General features: G+C 47.7%; 1 protein-coding gene and 1 long non-coding RNA gene across 2 annotated transcripts in view; one reads left to right on the forward strand and one right to left on the reverse strand.

Moving 5' to 3' along the window:
* Positions 1 to 1,661, forward strand: part of LOC118886822 — a 35,155-nt gene extending 33,494 nt beyond the window's left edge. The window contains exon 4 of the long non-coding RNA XR_005017812.1: positions 1,595 to 1,661. This is a non-coding gene — a long non-coding RNA (uncharacterized LOC118886822). The remainder of the gene's footprint in view (positions 1 to 1,594) is intronic.
* Positions 1,662 to 2,336: 675 nt separating this feature from the next.
* The window catches only part of KANK4 (KN motif and ankyrin repeat domains 4), a 36,604-nt gene continuing 17,568 nt past the window's right edge, over positions 2,337 to 21,372 (reverse strand). Inside the window, exons 5-10 of the mRNA XM_036837070.1 lie at positions 20,295 to 20,513; positions 18,734 to 18,821; positions 16,436 to 16,655; positions 11,073 to 11,215; positions 7,645 to 7,845; positions 2,337 to 2,466 (exon numbers count right to left, since the gene is read on the reverse strand). Of these exons, the coding sequence (XP_036692965.1) occupies positions 2,362 to 2,466; positions 7,645 to 7,845; positions 11,073 to 11,215; positions 16,436 to 16,655; positions 18,734 to 18,821; positions 20,295 to 20,513 (976 nt within the window). The 3' untranslated portion in view covers positions 2,337 to 2,361. The remainder of the gene's footprint in view (positions 2,467 to 7,644; positions 7,846 to 11,072; positions 11,216 to 16,435; positions 16,656 to 18,733; positions 18,822 to 20,294; positions 20,514 to 21,372) is intronic.

Consider the following 21,372-nt stretch of genomic DNA (forward strand, 5'->3'; position numbering starts at 1 on the left):
TGGTAACCTTAGACACTGGTTTTCTAGAGGGGGACCACAGCTGCTTTCCAAAAGCCAGTGCTGGGAACAGTGTCAGGCACCGGGCCGGTTTCAGCAGATATTTGTGGAATGAATTCTAGAGCAGTGACAATGACAGGGAGGCAGGCGGTGCTTGTTCATCTCACCATGCTCTGGGCTCAGACATTCCAATGGAATGGAACGGTTAAGTGATGAGATCATGTATTCACGGTCCAAACTCAACATGAAAAGAAACTTATTTAAAATCTCAGAAAGGGTGGAGAAGTCTTTCTGATAATGACTCAATGGCTTCAAACTCTAGGAAAAGCAGTTTGCCTTCTCTGGTCAATAAGCAGTTTTTAATAGCTGGACTCAAATGACATAATTTTTAAAAATATGACCAAATAAAATTTGCCACCCTAACACGAGATGCAGAGATAGACCCTAAATTGGCAACACAGGACACGGACCCCCTTAATGCTCTCTGCAGAACCACAGTAGAAAATAATTTGCAATAATTGCAAATTCCCAAGAGCTGAGAGCAGAGAAATGCAAAGAAACTTTGAGACAGAATATCGAGAGGCAGCATTTTAATATATAAACGGTCAGGATAGGCCAGAGTCTTGCTCCTGCATGTGTGGTGTGGCCCTGCAGCGTCAGCGTCCCCTGGGAACTGGTTAGAACTGTAGACTCTCCAGCTCCCTTCCCTCGCAGACTGACTGCGTTCTAACAAGCTCTCCAGGTGATTTGTATGCACATCAAAGTTTGAGAAGCACTGGACTAGAACATTTATTAATGTGGGGTTCTGCTCTTAAAATGTGCTTTGAGATCAAAATAAACCCATTGAAAGCATTTTAGATCATTATTTGCTCCATTCTCTCTGAGCAACACCGTCACACATCAATGTCCCGCTCTGGGACTTAGAGCCTCTCTCATGAATCACAAAGTTGTACTGAAGTTTGCTGTGCCATTTCAGCAGACAGTCTTTATGGATTACAAATTGGATTCCAAAACTTCCATCAGCTGTTCCTTGCCCAGCACCCCCAGGACGAAGGTTGTATGATGATTTCCATTTTTAGAGATGGTGAAATTGGGGCCCAGAGAGGTTCCATGACTCACCCAAGGGGCACCAAGCAAATTGATATCTGAGTCAAATGAGAACTCAAGCTTTTGAATTACCAGTGTGAGGCTCACCCAGCTTTGATGTCTTTCCTTTTTATACAAGAGGGATTTTTTTGCATAAGAGATTTTTAAGAGAGAACAAATTCATAGATAAAGCCATGCACATGTGGGCCCCTGGGACTGCGGAAGTTTAAGAACTAACTTTCCAGTAGACAGATATGTCAGTGCAGAGCGGGCGCTGCCCAGCCCAGCTTCCACATTCCTGCTGCAGGCTGACAAGTTCTGCAGAGCTAGGAGCCTCAGAAATCTCAGAGCCACATGAGGGCTCATAGTCCGCTCATAAGGGTGGAGGGGAAAGGAGCCAGGATTACCGTGAGTCCATGGGTACTGCTACAAAGGAAAAGTGGTGGCTTCTGGATGATAATAACCCATCCCAAGAAGTATGCTCACTCTGATTCATCTGTTTCTTTCACAGATTCAGAAGAGCTGACGTAACTGGACGCTGCCTAGATATATGTGGTGTGCTTCACTGGATTGGATAACTTCCTGATTAATTCCAATTTCCTAGAGCAAAGTAGAGCCACTTGTTGACTCGGAAATGGTCAAGACTGTATACCTGGCATTGATGCCCATGTGCTTCTTCCTACCTCGTCTGAGTTTCAGATTTCTCTGTAAACGCCAACTAAACAAAGGCCCCAGAGGGGTTTGTTCAGTTTCACCTGCCTGCGTGGTGATTCTCCTAGGGTCCTCCAGAGAATGACTGCCAGGGAAGCTGCTTAAATCCCACCCCTTCCCCACCCCCTCCTCTCTAGACATGCATATTCAATGGGATATCTTCATATATAATTGATTAAAAAACAGAAAGATGGCGCACTTTAAAATTCCATGTGAAAAGTATTGCTTTGCTACTGTGCTCCTGCCTGCCTGCTCTCTGCACGGTGCTACAAAGGGTAGAGTCACGAGGAACTCGAGGCTGAAGATAGTCGGGATTTTTTAGCCAACACCAATGCACTCTGTACCTTGCACCCCTCTGCAGCCTGCAGTTTTGGGGCTTGGCCTAAGGCAAAAACTACAAAGCATCCTAATGAGCAGAATTATACAAGAGGAATGTATGTGCATATTTGACATAGTTTCTTCTCTTGCGAGGCGGCCCCCTGGCTATGACCCGTGCCCTCTCCAAGGGCGAGGGACGAGTACAGAGAAGGCCCCTTCTGTTCCCTGCTGCCAGCTCTTCCGCAGCCCCTACGGCCCCAGGGACCTGCCCTGCTTTGCGTGGGCCCGTAGCAGCCCTGCAATTTCCACATGGGCGGGCGATTTCAGAACGATGGACAAAGCTGTTCGGCCAGCCTACACGGGAGAAAGAAAAGGAAAAACAAATTTTTATCCCATTTGCCTCCCACCGCAGAAAGGAAGGGTGAGTTGGGAGCAAGGGGTACGCATGGGACATAGAAGTCTATTCCCAGCATTCACAGAGGAGAGGAGGAAACTCAAATGGCATGAGGATCAGAGAAATGGGCCCCCTTCCACGGAAACATCATTCACTCCTGGGAAATCTGTGCCAATGAAAATAATGAAGTGTTGCTTGGTTTTTAATACTTTTTTAAAAAAAATGGAAAACAGAGGAATGAAAACAACTCTTCCATTATTCCATTACACAGACCTAAATGAGAGTTAGGATTTCGGTAAGTTTCCCTCCAGTCTTTTCTCCTGTGCAAATGTGTTGTTGGTTTTTAAATAGAGGAATGATAATGTATATCAATTCTGAATGTACTTTTATTTTTAACTCGCCATGATATGCTATAAGACTTTCCCTGCTCTTACATAGTCATCAGGACGTATAGACTTTTCTTACTGGCTGTATAATATTCCATTATTTACGGAACTCTTTTCCTTTTATTGGAGATTTAGGTTGTTTCCAAGTCTTCACCACCATAAACTTAGTGCAGAAAGCATCCTCCCATTCCTAACTATTTCCTAGGGACCAACTCTTTGAAGTGGGCTTGCAGCCCAGAAGGACACACTCATTTTTACTTCCTGATGCGTGATACCATGCTGCTTTTCTCACCATGGCTGCTGTGCAAGAAGCTGCCCATTCCGCCGTCTAAAGAAGCTGCAAGCAGAGCGGCTCTCAGCAGGCATCACCAACCATTCTCTACCCAGAGATGAGGGGAAGGGCCGCCACGATGCAGTGGACGCTGAGCTCCGAGGGCTCAATCCCGAACCCAGAATTCTGAAATCTAAACAGCTCTGAAAACCACTTTTCTGGCAACTCATTTTGAGGCAAAACCTGAGGTTATCTCTGGTCCTTACTCAGCCCATTTAAGTATCAGTACTTTTACATTTTGCTGTATAAATATGAATGGGTTTGACACATGGGGGCCACCCAAGACCCCACTAGAGTGTTCTCTACTCTACTGCAGATGGGGGAAATTACTTTCTAAAATGTGGAAACTCCAAAGAAGCAGGTGGGACGTGTTCACGCTCAGCTAAAAACCCTTCAGTCTCTTCTCTGTGCTCCAGGATGGAGTCCAGCTGCCATCGGGGCTCCACACACACGTAAATAACTATAATGTACGGCCAAAGGCCAAACAAGCCAGCAAAGGAACAGAGTGAGCTCAGGGGACAGGATGACCACCCCGTGTATACGGGGGGAGGGCAGGGGGTGCGGAGAGGAAGGAAGTGGCATTTCAGCAGACAGGCTTCACAAAACAGATGAAGTTCTTTCCCTGAAAAGGCCTCGTGATTCCTCGTACCCGCCTTTTACCCATCTTTGTAAGTTGGTATTTGTGGGGTTATTTGATAAATCTCAGTCTCCACAAGGTCAGACGCTGGATCTGGCCTGCTCTGCTGGCCCAGCCCCTGGCCCCGTGCCTGCGGTCTGGTCAGCCCTCAATAAGCACTGTTGAAAGAGGGAATGCTGGAGGATAACAGAGGATTCATTTCAAGTTGATGAAGAACCTGAGCCACCTAAATCCTAATGAGTATGTTCTTAGATTGGCCAAGTCTGGAAGAAAGCAAAGATTTTCCACAGCAGATTCTTGTGAAAGCCCCACCGGAGGGGCCTGGGTTTATTTAGGCCTGTCCCCTGCTGCACTTTGTCAACCCTGACGCTCCACGTAAACAAGGAGACAGTGTGATTAACGTTATTATGGGAAAGAGCCACAGGACCAGTCCCAGGGGACACGTGCACCTTTGAACAGGGCCCACCTGGAGATGACAGCCTGCATCTGTGGGCTCTTCAACTACAGACGTGGAAAGCGGGGGCCCCATTCATTTCAGAAAGTGTGGCCAGAGAGACCACCTAGGGAGGGTGTGTCCCTGAGATGCCTCTGCCCGAGCCCTGGGAACAAGCCCACGGCACGCAGCTCTGGTGGAAGCCAAGCACGGCAAGTCCCTGCTCGGCAGCACTGCAGGCCCAGAGAGCCCGAAGGTGTCAGGCAGCCAGCACACCTTGTGTGTGTGTGTGTGTGTGTGTGTGTGTGTGTGTGTGTGTGGTAGGGGGTTATCTCTCAATGTGACAAAAATTCACCAAGAAGCCACTACATATCAGGCAAAGGTGAGCAAGGCATAGTCTATGCTTTCAAGAAGCTTTCACTTTGATGCATGCTTTGGAGTCACTGCCCAAACAAGTCCTTCAAAGGGTAAGCCTTGGGGGCCAGGGCTCAGGTCTCACCACCACCTCCTCGTCCTCGTCACTCTGGGGGTCCCAGTAGGCTGGGTGACCGATTTCCCGAATTACCTTCTAAACGTGGGAAAGGTGCCTTGCTGGCTGTTCTGGAGGTTCTGCATTTATAGCAACCTTTACGTGTTGGTAGGATGAGAGAAACCAATCTCAGGACATGATTTCTCTTGCGGTTTTCCAAGGGAGCGCCTAAGTCTCCGTAGGAAAGTGAACGTTGAAACGAGATGGTGATCATGATACGGGCTGGACTCCACCCTTCAATGCAAAGCTGGAGGCACAGGGCTTGGTGCTTGCCAAGACCCAGTCAGCGGTCCCCATCTCCCACTGAAACTCTTCACCCAAGTCACCTTTGGGAAATTTGGGTGTGACTCCTGAGTCAACCCTGTCCCCAGCAGGCAGCAGGTGATTGGGCCGTGAGCAGGGTCTAGAAACTTCTGTGGGCCTGCCACCTGTATCGCTTGGGCACCCCTGTGCTCACTGGGCATCCCCTAACCCTCTCCACCTTCCCCTAAGACAGGCTTCCGCTGCCATCTCCGCTTTAGCTGCCTAGTTCCTTCTTCTCAGGCTGCCCCGAAGTGCAACCTGCCTGTCCTCAACCCCTGTCTGGCTCTTCCTGATCCAGCACTTGACTGGGACAGCATTTCATCCCACCTGGATTTCAGCACTCACCTACACCAGGGTTTCTCAGCTGAGGCACTACTGCCATGTTGGGCCAGATAACCTGTAATTCTTCACTGTTCCTGTACTTCGTAGGATGTTTAGCAGCTTCCCCAGCCTCTACCCACTAGATGCCAGGACTGCCCCCACACATACTTATGACAGATACAAATGTCTCCAGACACTGCTGAATCTCCCCTAGAGGGCGAAATCACTCCCAAATGGGAGTACTTCTCCCTTGGGGCTCCAGCCTCCTCTGAATGGCTCCTCTACCTCCAGAACTTCATCCTCCCTACTCCCTCCAGACGCTTCCTGCAAATGCCCAGGTCCCTACTCATTCGTGCTGTGGCTGCTTCGTATTTGCTATCATGGGTCACCTATTCCCAACAATAACAGTTGCCATCAACTGAGTACCTCCTAGATGTCAAATAGGGGCTTTACAAACGCTACCGTATTTAGGTCTGGTCTATTACTATCCTCATTTACAGACGAGCATGCAGAGGCTCAGAGTGGTTAAGTGACCTGCCCAAAGGCACACAGCCACGGAGCCCTGTTTCAAACTCATGAGTGTTTAATTCTAAAGTCCATGCTTCTAACAATCACTCGATTTGTCCGAAGTTCAGCAGAGCCCTACGTCCACCTACTGAAAGCAGCTACTGAGCTCTCTAATCTGGGGCAGGAGACTCTCTCAGTCTCACTGCCTGATGACCCCCGCTAACCAGGGACTTGCAAAGCTCCTGCCCCCCGTCCCACAGGCCTGCCCTCTCAGGCCTCCCCTGGCCAACTGCACTGGTCACTCCTAAGAGGGCCCTGGGCCTGTTCCAGATTAAGGGGCCAGCTCCTTCTGCCCCAGGGTGACCCTGCAGGGAGCTCATTAACATAGAGCCTTTATCTGACTGTATCACATTTGGAAAAGGAGGCTCTTATTTCCAGAGCCCACCACTGTTCCCACAGGCATTTCAAGAGGGTCTGTGCTCTCTAATGATCACAGAAATGGCTTTGGGCAGAGCTGGAGTTCGTGGGACCTGAAGATACTGGGCCTGGGTGCCTGCTGCCTGGGTGTGGTGCAAGGGACCCAGCAGCTTGAATCAGTGATGGAACAGTGGCAGGGCATTTTCAGATGTGGCCTGGTAAGAGGGGCTGTCCCTGGGCGGGGAGGGGGCTCTCTTTCCCCCCTCAGGCCTTTGTTCCTTTTGAAGTGTGGATGTTAAGAAAGTACAGAGAAGTCTGTTTAAAGTGTTAAATTATAGTGTCAGCATTAAGTCAGACCTGGGCTCGAATTCTTGCTTCAAGAATCAGCAGCTTGTGACCTTATGACAGCTATATAAACGCTCTAGGCCTCTGCTTCCTTATCAATACAAAAGGGGGATGGCAGTATCTACCTCACTGGATTACTGAGAGGATTCGTGAGGTAATGCATGGAAAGAGTTAGTTCCTGTGAGTGCTCTTAGGACTTTGACGGAGCTGGTTCCACTAGCTGTGTGATCTTGAGTATGTTACTTAACCACGCAGGGCCTCGGTTCCCCCAGGAGCAAATGGGTGGCATCAACAGAGTCAGCCTAATAGGATTGTTGTGGGATTTAAACTAGAGAGTCCGTGGTAACTGCTTGGTACAGTACCTGGCACCAAGCCAGCACATGATACAGGTTAGCTTTTATTACTATTGTTATCCCATCACTGTCACCACCACGACCACCACCATCATCACCATCATCGCCATCAACGCCATCACCTTACAAGAAGCATGTATCTGGCAATGCAACTTCAAGCAGGGTGGCTTGATGAAATGGGCCACTCCGTAAGGTAGGTCACTGTCCAAAGGTGGACACAATTTGTACTTGGTTCCTTCATCCAGCCTCTGGGAGCCCCATGGACAGCATAGCTTCCCTACTCAAGCTGCTGCCTCAAAAGCCCACGTGCTGTTGTTGCCATGACCAGATGTGGTTCAGGGCCAAGACCAGGCCTGAGCACAATCCCTCAGAATGGTGTGAAAGGCTAGGGTTTGGGGTTTCTCAGCTCCAAGTCTCGCAGCATTTACATGGGTCATCTCATCTAAATCCAACAACAGCCTTCGGAGGTCAATTCTGTTCCTACTGCCATGTGGTTCCTTGAATTTTGCTGGCTGGCAAGGTACTTTTCAGGAAGGGAAGTGAAACACCCACTTGTTAATCGCCTATAAGTCTCACCTTGTCAGTCAGGCTGCTGTCACAGGCCGGGTGTGCCAGGAGCAGCCGGACCATGCCGACGTTGCCATGGCGACAGGCCAGCATGAGGGCTGACGATCCATCATGGTCCTGCAGGTTGACATCTGCCTGGCAGCTCAGTAGCGCTTGGACCATGTCCTCCCTGTCGTGGCTGACTCCCAGCATCAGCGCAGTCTGGCCTCCCTGCACACGGAGAGCAGGGGTGTGGTGAGGCTGGGGCTGATGGGGAGGACCCCCTCCGCAGCCTGGGTGTAATCAGGAGAGACTTCTCTGGAAAATGACAGTTGACCTGAATCTCTGTGGTAAGGGACACATCCTCCTCGGCCTGGTAAACTTCTACTCCTCTTCCAAGACGCTAGTCAAATGCTGCATCCTCTCTAAAGCCCTCTACTAACACCCCAGGCGCAGGGTTCATAACACAGCATTTACCACTTGGCATTTCAACCTGTCAACCTCTCTTTCTCATAGACTGTGACATCTTTGATGGCAGGAACTAAGTCTTTTTCATCTCTGTCTCGCCAGTGCCTAGCACCAAGTACATGCTGGTAAGTGCTGAATGATGGAATAAACGAAGGGTTGAATACTTCAGGACCATGGTTTCTGACTCCCCGCCCCAGCCTAACTTCCTACAGGAAGTCTTGGGCTGCTCTGAACACCTCTGGTATTTTCAGCTGAATGATACCCAGAACCCTCTTTTCTCAAGAAGCTCTCTGTTTACATGGTCCTGTGGTCATTTCTAATCCATAGCCATTGACAACAATCTTTCACATCCCTGTAATCATCAATGTACATGGCAATGGATTAGAGTCAGAAAGTAAGACCAAGCTCTGGTTCTGCTGTTTCCTGGTGCGTGATCCTGGCCACGTCACTTCGTGTCCCTGAACCTTGGTCTTTCTTTCTTAAAAATTAAAATAATTATGATCCATCCTCTATACCTCACAGGGCTTTTGTGAAAATCAAATGAGATAAAGGGCATAAATATAAAAATGTGTGGCAGTAACTTTTCTGATTACAAATTGATCATCATTTTTCCTGAATTTTCCTGTATATACATAGTCCTCTTATACGACTTGATTATATACTTTGCCCTCGTGGTTCTTTCTCTCCTGGGTTCCAGGCAGGTCAGGCGTGTCTCTCTGACTGTCGGGCTTTGTAAGGATGTGAGAATAGGTAAGGACTGGTTTCTTTCCTCTCAGATCCCCTGTGGCTCTGACCACAGTGTCTTACACGTAAAATATGTTGTCTGATGTGTTCACTGATTAAAGCTCCAATCTGCAGTCACTGATGGATTATGCTTCCCTGCCCGCAAGGCTGGGGCTTAGAGAAAAAAAGGGGGTTGCAATCAGAAAAATCCTGGCTTTGCCGCATTCTGTACTTATGTGAATCTGGACAAGTTAACCTCTTGGTGACTCTTCCTGATCTGGTAAAGCAGGAATGCTTAACGATATTACCTGCCTTCTGGGGCTGGTGTGAGGCCTGAGCGCGGCACAGATGCTGTGTACACTTTAGCTATTATTGGATTTATGAGCGTTAGAGATGATGTCTGACCATCGCCTGGGACGTGCGAATGTATCGTTAGGTGTCCTGGTTCCCCATTTCTCTGGAACCCAGACAGATCTTTCCAGAGACGCTTGTTTGCTCTTTGGTTTGCTTATGCTCAGCCCTGAGGTAATGCTTGTTTACTGTACTAACCAGACCGTAGGTTTCCCTCCAGACCCCTCTCTTCGAGCGGTATTAAAGCCAGATGACATATGCAGATGTCTTCCTGTCTGCCCCCTGCCTGACTTGGGGCCCCCTCCCTCCTGGTCTGGTTCCATACAATTTAATTCAACAACCATTTACAGAGCACTGCTATGGCCCGGTGCAGCGCTGACCCTGGAGATACAGAGAGAAATAAGTAGTTTAGCCCAGGAGACTCCTGGCCTCCCAGCTCACTCCTATTTAACCTGGTACCTGCAGCTCCCCTCATACGTAAAGCCCCCAGAGGGTGCTGAAGGGTGCAGCTGCACTATGAATTCCCATCCCTCTCTTGGTGACCTGGGATGGGTCCCTTACTCTCCTAGAGCATTGGTTTCTCCTCTATAAGAAGGGCACTGATTTTGATCATTAGTGAGCATTCCCCCTTCAAGAGGACCAATTTAGAAAAAAAAGATTTGATATGTTTATGGAAAACATATTATTTAAAATGAAAACAGCTTTACTGAGTCCTACGGAGTAGGTGGGTGAAGATACTTTGAAAACTAGAGAGTAAGCTACAAATGTCTGTTTCTTGCCACCAATAGAATTGCTAGTATGTGACGTGTGCAAAGAGACTTTGCCATCAGGTTAGGCTACTGTCTGCAATCACTTTGGGGTCGGGATGGTGAGCAGATTTAAATAGGTTGTTGGGAGACAATTTTCTATGGGTCTCTTGGCTTTCTGCATATTTTGTGAGTCAGGCAATATCTGACCTTTTGTTCTAGACTACCTTTTTAAGGATGAATGTACAATGAACATCGTTGGAACTTAGAGACAGTGTCCCCTCCAGAACAGAGGGCAGACGCATTTACTATCCAGTATGAAAGATTCAGGTTCCCTAAGCTCAGGGTTCCTCCCCAGTAACACGATCCACTCTGTGTGCAGGGATCTGGCCCTCCTCGCACCGCCCTGTGGGAAGTGGGAATTGGGACTTGGGGAACTGGTATAAATACCAATGCTCTGACTACTGTTACTGCTGTGAGTAACACACTGTCCTTTGTCTCTTGCACAAGAGTCCTGGGTCATCTGCCAGCATCCATGACACTTGTTAGCTTTAAGGTAGAGTAAAATCTCAGACCCTCTACAGTTCTTGAGAGTTAGGCTACGCTGATGATCACTCTAGGAGGAAATGGAGAGTGGAATGCACTCTACTTGTTCTTCTATTGGTCAAAGATGGATAAGTGGCCTTTCGAGGAATACCCACTGTTCCATATGGAGCTTTGTCTACTGGCTAAGAGCCACACCCTTACTCTGTGTTCTCTAGTAGAAGGGCCCAGAAGCTGAACAGAGACATCCCAACCCTCTGAACTGCTTTGTAATTTATGATCGAGGTGGATCTCCTGCAGGGGCTTTCTACACAACTAGCGAACGCCTTCTCAAGGTGCTAACTGTGGGAGCATTCAGTTTGAGGAGTCAGACCCAGATGGAATTTACCCAGTTTCAGACGGGGACATAGATTACAAGCTCATGACCTCTGTCCCAGCCTGTCTGGGCCTCAGGAGGCTCTGAGGAAACTGAATGTCCAGTCTTTGGACAGATGCCATTTGGAGGGCCCAGACTTCTCGGGTTAAAAACTCTACATGGATCTGCATGGAGTTTCTCACCCCAGTGGCAGGATAAAACTGGGAGGTGCCCGTGTTCATTAAAGAGGAGATCGTGTTCACACCTCCTACCTGAGCAGCTTGGATGTTCACATTTCCTTCTCGTAAGAGCTTCCAGACCACAGCCATGTCTTCATCGGTCTCTGCAGAAGCCAGGGGAGTGATCATCACGGCGGTGTAGCCAGCTTTGTTCTGATGGTCCACGTTGCAGACGCCTGCAAGAGAAACACCGAAGCTGGAACAGCTCCCGAGAGGCTGGAAGCCAGGCTTTAGCCTGTTCAACAGGATGCCGCCTGCTGGTTAAAGGGCCACAGAATAGAGCAATCCTTTCCCAGTGGTGGAATCTATGTTCTACATTTTTAGCAGCCTTTAACAGTGGCCACTTTTCTTTACAAGTTTTCTGAGGATACCCAGCAAGAAAGGTCCACATGAGAGTCAGAGGCGGCCAAGGGAGCCAATGACCTTGACTTTATTTCCTAAAGTGGAGGACAAACATTATTCCTATTTTACAGATGAGGACTCTGAAAGTCAGTGAAGCTATATCAACTGCCCAAGTGAAGGAGAAGTGAGACCAGGACTCAGGTCTATCCGGCGCTAGAGCCCATCACTCACATGGCCTCACGTCACCCACAGGTGTGTATTTCAGGTCTGGTTCTATGTCTATGTGTAACTCTTAAGCAGCTGGCTATGGTTGTAGGTCTTTTCCAAAGGCTAGTGATATCTTGTGCAATGGACCAGGGGACATGAAAAACACCCCAGGATAAACATGGGAAATCTTCCGGGAATAACCATTTTCATTTGAAAAGCAGAGCGGAAAATAAAACACTCCACAAATTTTTATATTAAAGCAATTAAGAATATACATTTCACAATAGAATGAAAAACTGGCATATTTTTAAGACGAAGTATTAAATGAGAACTCAAAAGAAATTTCTGCTTTGTAACCCTGGGGATATGCATTCATATCCGTTCCCACCAAAGGAGACGTAGGAGATCTTCAGCCTGTTATCTGTTGTCTGAAGGCTCCCACTTCATAAGGGCGGTACAGTGTGGAAAACCAAATCTTCCCTGTACTGTTGGTCATGCAAAAAATCTACATGTCTCTTTGGGACAATAATAAAGCTATCTCAGTAAGGCAAGTCTGAGATTTTCTTAGCATTTCTTCTGTAAAATGGGGATAATAACAGGATCTATAAGGTTACTGTGAAAGTTAATGAGTTAATGTATTAAAAGCACTTAGAACAGCTCCTAGCACATAATAAACACTCAATAAGTGTTAGCTGTTATTACTATTATTGTCCAGAATGGCATTCTTGTCTTTACATCCTTGCTACTTGCTCTTGAAGACTTAGAGCTTCATTGTAACAAATCTGGTTTACGACAAAATGTCAGGGTTACTTATAAGTTCTGTGCAGGGGAAAAAATAAAACAACATTTGTTTGACATTCCCTCCACTCCACCCCAAACAATTTTTCAGAAATGTGTCATAGTGGACCAGGATGCCAATGGATACAGTTGGGCTCATGTATCTGCAGTTTCCTCCCTGAAGCCTCTCTGGCCACTGTCATGACAAGCTGGGCTATGAAAGCCGAATAATAACTCTATGCATCGCCTCACAACTCTGTTCTGATAAAGACGGGAATATCTGCGTTGCCACGTTAATGACTTTAAAATTTTTACCCCGTGACTATTTTATGTTTGCTTTTAAGATGCGTAAATGAGCCTCAGGTTACGATTCTCTATACTCTCTTCAGAAACGTGACCTATAACTCAGTAGAGTGAGAACTAACTCCTACCCAGGGGCTCTGAAAAGGGGCTGAGGACCCCTGGCTTTCACAGCAGATGTTTCTGAGCAGCTCCAGGGAGCAAACCAACCTCCCCAGAGGCGAGGAGAAGGCTCTCGACTGAACATCCTCCAACTCGGCCAGCTTCCTCTTCTGCAGAGGCGTCCTGGCGAAATAGAGGACGGATCACAACGGACTAAAGGGTTGGAGGTGCACCCATGGCTTTATTCTCAATAATGATGAGTCACTTCTGTGCAGCCCTTTACAGTTTGTAATGTGCTTTCCAGATGCTTCACAAATGGCTGGGAAGGGAGCCCAGTTTGGAGTGGGACACATCTGCCCTCCTCAACACCCCTACTACAGTGAGGGAAAGGAATGGCACTTTCAGACCGTCTTCCCAGCCCCCTTCATTCTTTATGCTTGCAGCTGTTGTGCTATTTCAGCATGTTAAAGGGAAAAGCTTCCAAACCACTTTAGGGTTGATGAGTATTGACTGGATCTTGGACAACATCAGCAGAAATTTATAATAACCAAATCAAAGGTTGTCTGTTCTCCAGCCTGCCCTGGCCCAACCAGAGGACTTCTAACAGGCTGCAAGCCTGTGAGCTCCTTAGAGATGCAGGTGCTACGTTATGGATCTTTAGAGTTTTTGTGCACATAATAGGTGTGCCTAAGGTCTCACAGTGTCCCTGGAACCTAGCTTCGGGTAGTAGAAAAAAGCCCAGGTTGGGAGGGTGACAGATCATGGTTAGAATTCTGGCTTAGCTACCTACTGGCTCTGTGACCTTGACCACATAACTTGACCTCTCTGAGCCTCAGTTGTCTCACTTGGAAAATGCATTAAATATCTGCTTCACAATCCCCGCAAGGACTGCATATGGTAGTATTGCACTGTGTCTGGGTTGGGGAAGGCACTCAATAAACAGTAGGTGGTGTTGTTATTCACGTTCTATAATGAAAGGCCCTAACACTGAATACAGTAAATGCAACCGAGAGTCATGCTCCTTTAATTATGTGCCTTTCTCAACTGAGCTACCATTTTTAGGGTATCCATGAATCCCTGAAGAATGTTAGAATTGTAACTTCGTCTTCCTCTGATGATGCAGAAAGAACTTTAGGCTGTCATTAAGTACATCACCTTTCCATGCAGGTAAAGAGCCTCAAGGCTGCTTAATGGACTTTTGGAGAATGAAAGTTTACTGGAATTTAACCTAGCTCCCAGGAATCATCCGTCCACTCGTTCATCTAACAAATATTTTCACTCGACACCCACCATGAGCCAGGAACTGGTCTAGGTGCTGGGGATACTGAATGGAAGGAGACAGACAAGAGCCTCCCTCAAGTTAACTGAGTTCTGTTAGACTCAGATAGAAGTGACAAGCAAAGATCACGTGAAGAAAGAAACTGGGTGTACTGCTAGAGAGAGATAGGGCAGCCGCTTTAGATGTATCACCAAGAAGCCTTCTGCGGTGACATTTGAGCTGTGACTTGAATGATGAGAAGAAGCCAGTCATGAGAATAGTTTCAGGGAAAAGGGTCCAGATGGAAAGAAAATGCAGAAGTCCTAAGGAGGGAATGAGCGTGGTGAGTTTGAGGCCCACACGTGGCTGGAGTGGAGGGAAGGAGGGTGCAAGGTGGTGGCAGAGAGAGCAAAGGCAGGCAGGACCAGGCCATCTGGGATTTCTGAAGGCCAAGAGCAAGGGGAAGCCGTGGGAGGGATTTAAGCGGGGGGCGGAGGACAAGATACAAGTTGGGGGGGAGCTGTTGGATCCAAAATTCAGACTTCCTGATGCCTGTTTAAACTCCCCCTCCAGCTTCCTAAGTAAGGGTGTACAATTCTAGCATGTGCTCTAATTCCTGGTTGCCACGGTATCGACTTCAAATCCCAGCAACACACTTAGTCATTGCATGATCTAGAGCAAGTATGTTGACTTTTTGGAGTGTCACTTTCATCACCTATAAAACAGGAATAATTGTCCTAATAACAGGATCGTTATGACGATTAAATGACATCTCAGGTGCCAGGTGCTTAGCAGAGGGCCTAATCCGTGTAGATCATTTGCGGTTTTATACCTCTTGTAGGTACCCTCCTAGATATCCCTCATACAGCCTTCCTAAGCTCACAGATGACATTCGACTGGGACCCACACACCTTCAGTCGGTCCCATCCCCCGCCTGTCCACACAGTCACTCCTAGGCTGCTTGATGTTGTCACACGCTCTGCAGAAACTCCACTATAAGCCCTGTGGTGTCGTCTCAGCAGACGTAGAGTTCTTTGTTTGACTATTAACCACTCTTTCCAGCTCCTAAGATGATCAAGGCCATTTGCAATGATTCTCCACCAGAGGGAAGAGTCTTCCCTTCCTCCAGACTTCCAACAATTAAGAACCTAATGCTCACTTCCCTTCTCTCCTCCTCAAATCCCTCTGGACCTTCACCCACCCTCCCTTCCTTTTGCTTCCATCTCAGAGGAGTAAATATCCCAGCAGCTTGCCTATGCTGACCTCGTCTGCCTCTGCTGTGGATTCCAGGTGTTTCCAGCTCCTCGAAAACCTTGCTCCATCAAGCATCTTCTCTCCTTTGTATCTTTAATCTCTCTCTCTCTCTTTCTTTGTCTCTCTCTGTCTGCCCCTTTCTCTCTCTGTGTCTCTCTCTCTCTCTCGGATTCTTCTTCTCGGCCAACAAACATATTCAGGTCTCCTCCATCTCCATTCACTCAGAAATAACTCTCCCCATCCTCTCCTGCTTCCTCCAGCTATTGTGCTACATCACTGCCTTCCCTAGCCCATGAACGTCACTCCTTTCACTTCTGCAATCTGGTTTCCTCCCAACAGGCCCCTGAAACAACTGTTTCCAAAGTCACCAGTGACCCCTTCCCGAATCTGCCAACCAACCCCAGGCATCATCCTTCAGGGACACTACAGTACAGTATTTGACCCAGTGGACAATCTTCTTTCTTCCTGACATTTTCTTCTTCAATGGCCTGGGACTTTTCTCTGTCTGCCAGAACCTACCCGCTGCAGTGCACATTTCCTGCTCTCTAAACAGGGTATTATCTCACTTCTTTGGAGCCCTGAAATCACATTCTGCACCTCTCTCTGGTGAGCCATCATCCTGCTCCATCCTGACTGTCAGGCTGTAAGCTCCTGGGAAGAACAGGGCTCACACCTAGCTCACCTTTGCATCTCTGGTGGTAGTCAGTATGGACCTCATACACAGTTCACAAATATCTGATGAAGGGTGAATGAATCAAATTGAGTCAAACTGATCAAATGGAGCCATGACTTTTGTTACAAAGTACTGATGAAGATGGAAAATGTGACCTTTCCTAGAGGCAGTGTGGTATAGCTCTGGAGCTGGACAAACTGAATACTTAGTGTGACTCTACCACTTACCAGCATTGTGACCTGAGCAAGTTTTATAACTCTCTCAGACTCAGTTTCCTCAACTGTAACATGAGAACAATAATACCTACATCACAAGAGTGTTGTGAAGAATAAATGACATAATAAAGGAAAAAATGGTCTAGCCCAGCTCCTAGAACACAGGAGGAACTCAGAACAGTGAAGAATCTCCTCGCTGGAAAGAAGTGGGAACAAGAACTGCCCGTCACAGAGGGACCCAGGCTGCAGAGATGCAGCCATTTCTGACCTGTTTCCAGCAGCAGCCTCACGATGGAGAAGCTGGAGTGGGATACGCTGTAGTGAAGAGCTGTGTTGCCATTGCCATCAGCCAGGTTGACAAGCAGCTTTAGCAAGTGTGGGGAGTGAGGCTGGACCCCGCGGAGGTAGGTGGCCACCACAGCAGGGCTGGATGACTTCCGGCTGGAGACCCGGAACCACTCTTGACTGATGGTATTTAAGCTCTGCTTCTGAAAGATCAACAGATTCCAGTTCCAGGAGGTTACCTACCCGGGTGCTCCAGCAGGGGTGTTAATTTCCACTAGGAAAGGTCAGCTGAGGATGCTTCCACTTCTATCCCTTCAGCTCCCTCCAAATGTCCATGTGATTTACTCCTAGAGGGCTCAGGAGTAAGTGGGGTCCCCATGCAGCAGCACACTTTGAACCCGTGGGATCGGTCCCCCATATGAGGTAGACAGGAGGATTGGGAGAGCAACACAATAGCCAGTGACACAGCACATTACTCGGGGACAGTTTGAGTCTACTGTACGTTTCGATCACATCCCCCATATGCACAGGATAACCATGACCCCCTCTTTCATGCGTCTATGTAACCCTAGCCCAGACTCCACCAGGGCATGTGCATGTTTTTAACAGGCACAGCTGGAAAGTCACAACATTTTACTAATGGGAAAAATGCACACTGAAAGCTAAGACAAACAACATGCCCAATTTATGCTTGAAGTAAAACCCAAACAGATGTGCTCGAATTATTTTTGGCTTTTAAGTTTTGCTAGGACCTTCAGAGAAAATGGTTTAACAACCCATGGCAGGACCGCACTATCTGCAGTATTCAGCTCCTTTATAACCATGAATGCAAATGACACCAACTCTGCATGTGACATGACCTAAGTGTTTAAAATGGAACATGACTAGATTATTTTTCTAAAGGGGAGGAGAAACGATGAGGCTGTGACTATTAGAGATGATTTCACATTCATTCTGGAAAGGCCGCTGAATTAGGAGTCACTACACCCTAGGGGCCGGGCATAAGTCCTGGCTCAGCTGTGCGACCTTGGAAGTCCTATAACCTTTTTGAATCTTTCCTGTCTTGTCTATAAAATGGGGGTGAAAAAAGGGCTGGGTCCCTAACCTCCCATGCTCTACAGAGTGAGGTCCTTGCACAACCTGCTTTGTCTCTAAGGTGGAGAGGGGGTGTCCTGTGCTTTGATCCTAAAGTGGGTATGATGTCAGGTTTGTATGTCCTCTGATCGATTTTCTAGGCGGAAACAGTGGACCCTTTTGTGGCTGAAACACTTCTTATATATCAGAATATCTCGTTTACCCGTGGAATCTTCAGGAGAATCTGGAGAAAGATCCTAATATTAAGGAACATAGTGGTAGATTTTAAATGAAGATCTAAGCAATAACTTAGCTCTGTAATTCATTTAAGAATAAGTAGCAGGAGTTTTAATCAACATCCACCTCACATATTGGTTCTTTAACAATCTGGGAACAAGTTATTTGCCAAATCAGCGAAGATAAAATACTCATGAAACTGGGCTAATCAATCGTTTTTACTCTTAAGGCTCTTCCGCAAAGGAGAACAAAATGGGCTTTAAAATGCTTACAAGCTGTTACACATTGGGTCTTATCAGTTGCTCTCACGACTTGGGAAAATGTTTCTGTGCCAGTGCCTCTTGATTCAAGCAGAAACTAATCCTTACATGTTTAAATCTCCATGGGCCATGATGGTGTTAAGGAGCAAACAGATGTATTTTCTTGCTTTTGGTCTCTTGAGCCATAGGTGCACTTCAAGAAAAACAGTAAAGACTACAGAATGAAAAGCCAGGGCTTGAGGGTAGTGGAGACATGCGGTCCACCACCTTCCTTTTATTAATGAGGAAATCACGGCCCTGAGCGTTGAATTGACTCACCCAATATCTCACCGCTATCTAGCGGTCCTGGGAATAGAACCACGGTTCCCATTCCACCCGCTTTTTTCCACTCTACTCACGGTTCTCTCAAACTGCGAGGCAGTTTTGTGCCTAAGCCACAAAAGTTCTATGACACATTCGGGTTGGGACGCCTAATAACACTTGGTAAATGCCTCTGAGCCGCAGGCCTGGTTCCTGTGCACGTGTGTGGGTTCCGCTTTCTCAGCACAATCCATCACCTTGGGCAGCAGAGTTTGGGCAAATGAGAGAACAGCCAGCGGACAGGGGCCCGTGCACACCCACACCGCTGCCTCAGGCACGGGACCCAAGTCAACCCAGGTGAAACTTAAACAGTATAGAAATCTTTACATGATGATGAAAAATCAGAGTACCAAGAGCTGGTCAGTGGTCGTCCCAGTTTCTGGCAGATGTTGGCTCAATGCCCGGCATGCATTAAGGAATTCTTCTGAGGGTTTACATCTAAAGAAAAAGAAAATATATGTATGTATGTGTGTGTGTATATATATATCAGTCTCCATGTTGATAAAAAAAAAAAAGTCCCCTACCTTGACTTTCACGCTCATCTTTTACCTCTCAGCAACTCAAACACCCAAACTGGGCAACTTCCCAGGGGGGTCAGGGGCATTCCTCAGAAATACTGGGTGAATACAGCCTCCTGACGAGGAGGCTTGGCTTCTGAACTCTTCTGAAGAGTGAGTTAAGCGCATTGCCCTTTGGATCCTGCTGTTTTCAGGGGGCAGGAGCAGACCACCAAAGCATTTTGGGGGCCACGGGCCCAAGTGCCATTCCTGACACGCTGGGAAAGGGAGAGTTATCTTTCTGACTTTGGAGCCAACATTTTCTGCCTGAGTGACTTGACAAATCCAAAGGACTCAATGCACAGCAGCAAATTTCTTCCGGTTATTCTTCCATGAAGGATACAGTTAAGTGCTAATTGAGTCAATAAAATGAAAATCAATTAAGCTGGGGCGCTCTCAACGATACTCACTCCTCCTGTGCTAGTATAAGGGCAGACTCAGCACTGAGAGGCCTAGGTTGGGAGTCAATGGCATTTGGTCACCGAGAAGCTCCGCTCTCATCGCGTCCTTACAGCGCTGCTATTTTGGAGCAGCCCTGCGGCACTGCTGGACAATCAGCTGCCATTCCCTGCTCGTCACTCCTTCAGCAACCAGGCTGGGGATGACGGTAATGATAATGAATGGTACTTATTATTCTCATTTCCCCCATTTATCAAGAGCCTACTATGTGGCAGGCACTACAGGAGGCATTTTGCATACTTTTTTACATACTTTTTCTCATCCAGTCCTCAGATCAAATCTATCAGGTTGCTACTATCCGCATTTTACAGACGAGGAAACTGAGGCGACCGCAGCTAAATAACACCGTGGCAGACGTAGGATTTGAATCCAAGTGTGTCCAACCCCAAAGTCAGTACTCTCTTCATCATGCCATGTGACCTCTCATCACTTTCCAAAACAGGGCTATGTCAGTATGGCCAAAGGGAGAGGCAGAAAAACATGTGGGAGAATCACAAAAGACAGGCGTTGAAACACCATCTCTGCTAGCTGTGTCACTAACTTCTCGAAGCCTCTGTTTCCACATCTGTAAAGTGGGGCTTGTAATAATTTCTACCTTACAGATTGTTAGAAGGATTACATCAAGAGAATAGCTGTAGAGTCCTTCACATTTTCAGTGCTAAGGCCATGTTAGCTTCATATGCAGAGCTCTGTCTATGACAGTATATCCCATGAAGGCAGAAGTTAGATCTGTTTAGTTTAACCAATGCACAGTACCTGGCATAGATTGGAAACTCAATAAATATTGGTGAATGGATGGATAAATGAATTAACAAACGACCAGATGAAAGGGTGAATAAATGCCCTTGCTCTTTCTCAGAGGATCAAGTGCCCCATCTGTTCCCATCTGACTCACCTCTCAGCCTTGGGATGGGGAAGCTCTTCCCCAGGCCCGCGTTCCTGGTCTGTGTCACGGGTGCCCTCGGGAATGCCCTGCCCCGCCTTGTAGCTGAGGTGGGCATCCTTGCCCCGCCTATGTTCTGGGCCATCACATTTCTTCTCGGCCTCGCTGTCAGACAAGTCTTCTGGGGAAGTGTCCTCACTGCTGGTCTCCTCACTCGAGGTGGTCTCATAGCTGGGAAAGGAGACAAGGTCACTCGTTCCGTGCTTCCTGCCCGATGCTCGTGTCAACACTAATGAGAACTCGGTGGGCTTTAAATAACACTTTCGTGCTTGCTAACCTCGTCCTCCATTCTCTACACTTGCAGTGCTGGGCAAGGGGACTCCCAGGAAACCTACTGTCAGAGGAACATGCTTTTAAGAGCTCTGTTCCTTTAATGCTGGAGGCCATTTGGGGAAAGGGGTAATTAACTAAGCTCTTCGCTACAAACACACAAACAGCCCATGGCCTAATTGGTGGATGCATTCAGATGATCCAGGTATCCAAGGCTCTCATGAAAGCATTTGATTCTGGAACCCTAACGTCCTGTCCTGAGAGGGACCCAGATCTAGGCAAACATCCCCCACCCTGAGTTCTCTGAATCGCCTAACAAATCTTCACATCTCTGGGTGACTGTGAAGCCTCCCTTTGGCCGCCCTGTTCTATCCCAGCTTACAGCTGACAAGGGAGGAACCATCTGTGTTCACTCCTGGCAGGGTTCCATGGGACACGTGAACGGTTGGGATACTTGAGCCTAGCACCTGCCTTTCTCAGTTGCTGTTTCAACCACGGCTTAAAACAGCAAAAGTGAGGGCGTGGGCCACTTGACTGGCCTTCCCTCCCCAGCAATGATCCTTATGTTCAGTTATATGCAACTCTATTGCGGTGGCAGACCAGAGACCAGAGAGGAAAGTTCTGGAGGATGTATTGATCCCCCTGCTGATGGTCAACAGGAGACCTCCGATGGAGGTTGCTCCAGTTAAGATGAAGATTTTGGGTTCTTGGCTTACTGGCACTGCCACAGAGACCAGGGGAGACCAGGGGCCACAGCTTC

This window comes from Balaenoptera musculus, chromosome 1, assembly GCF_009873245.2.
Source record: "Balaenoptera musculus isolate JJ_BM4_2016_0621 chromosome 1, mBalMus1.pri.v3, whole genome shotgun sequence".
Taxonomy (NCBI): domain Eukaryota; kingdom Metazoa; phylum Chordata; class Mammalia; order Artiodactyla; family Balaenopteridae; genus Balaenoptera; species Balaenoptera musculus.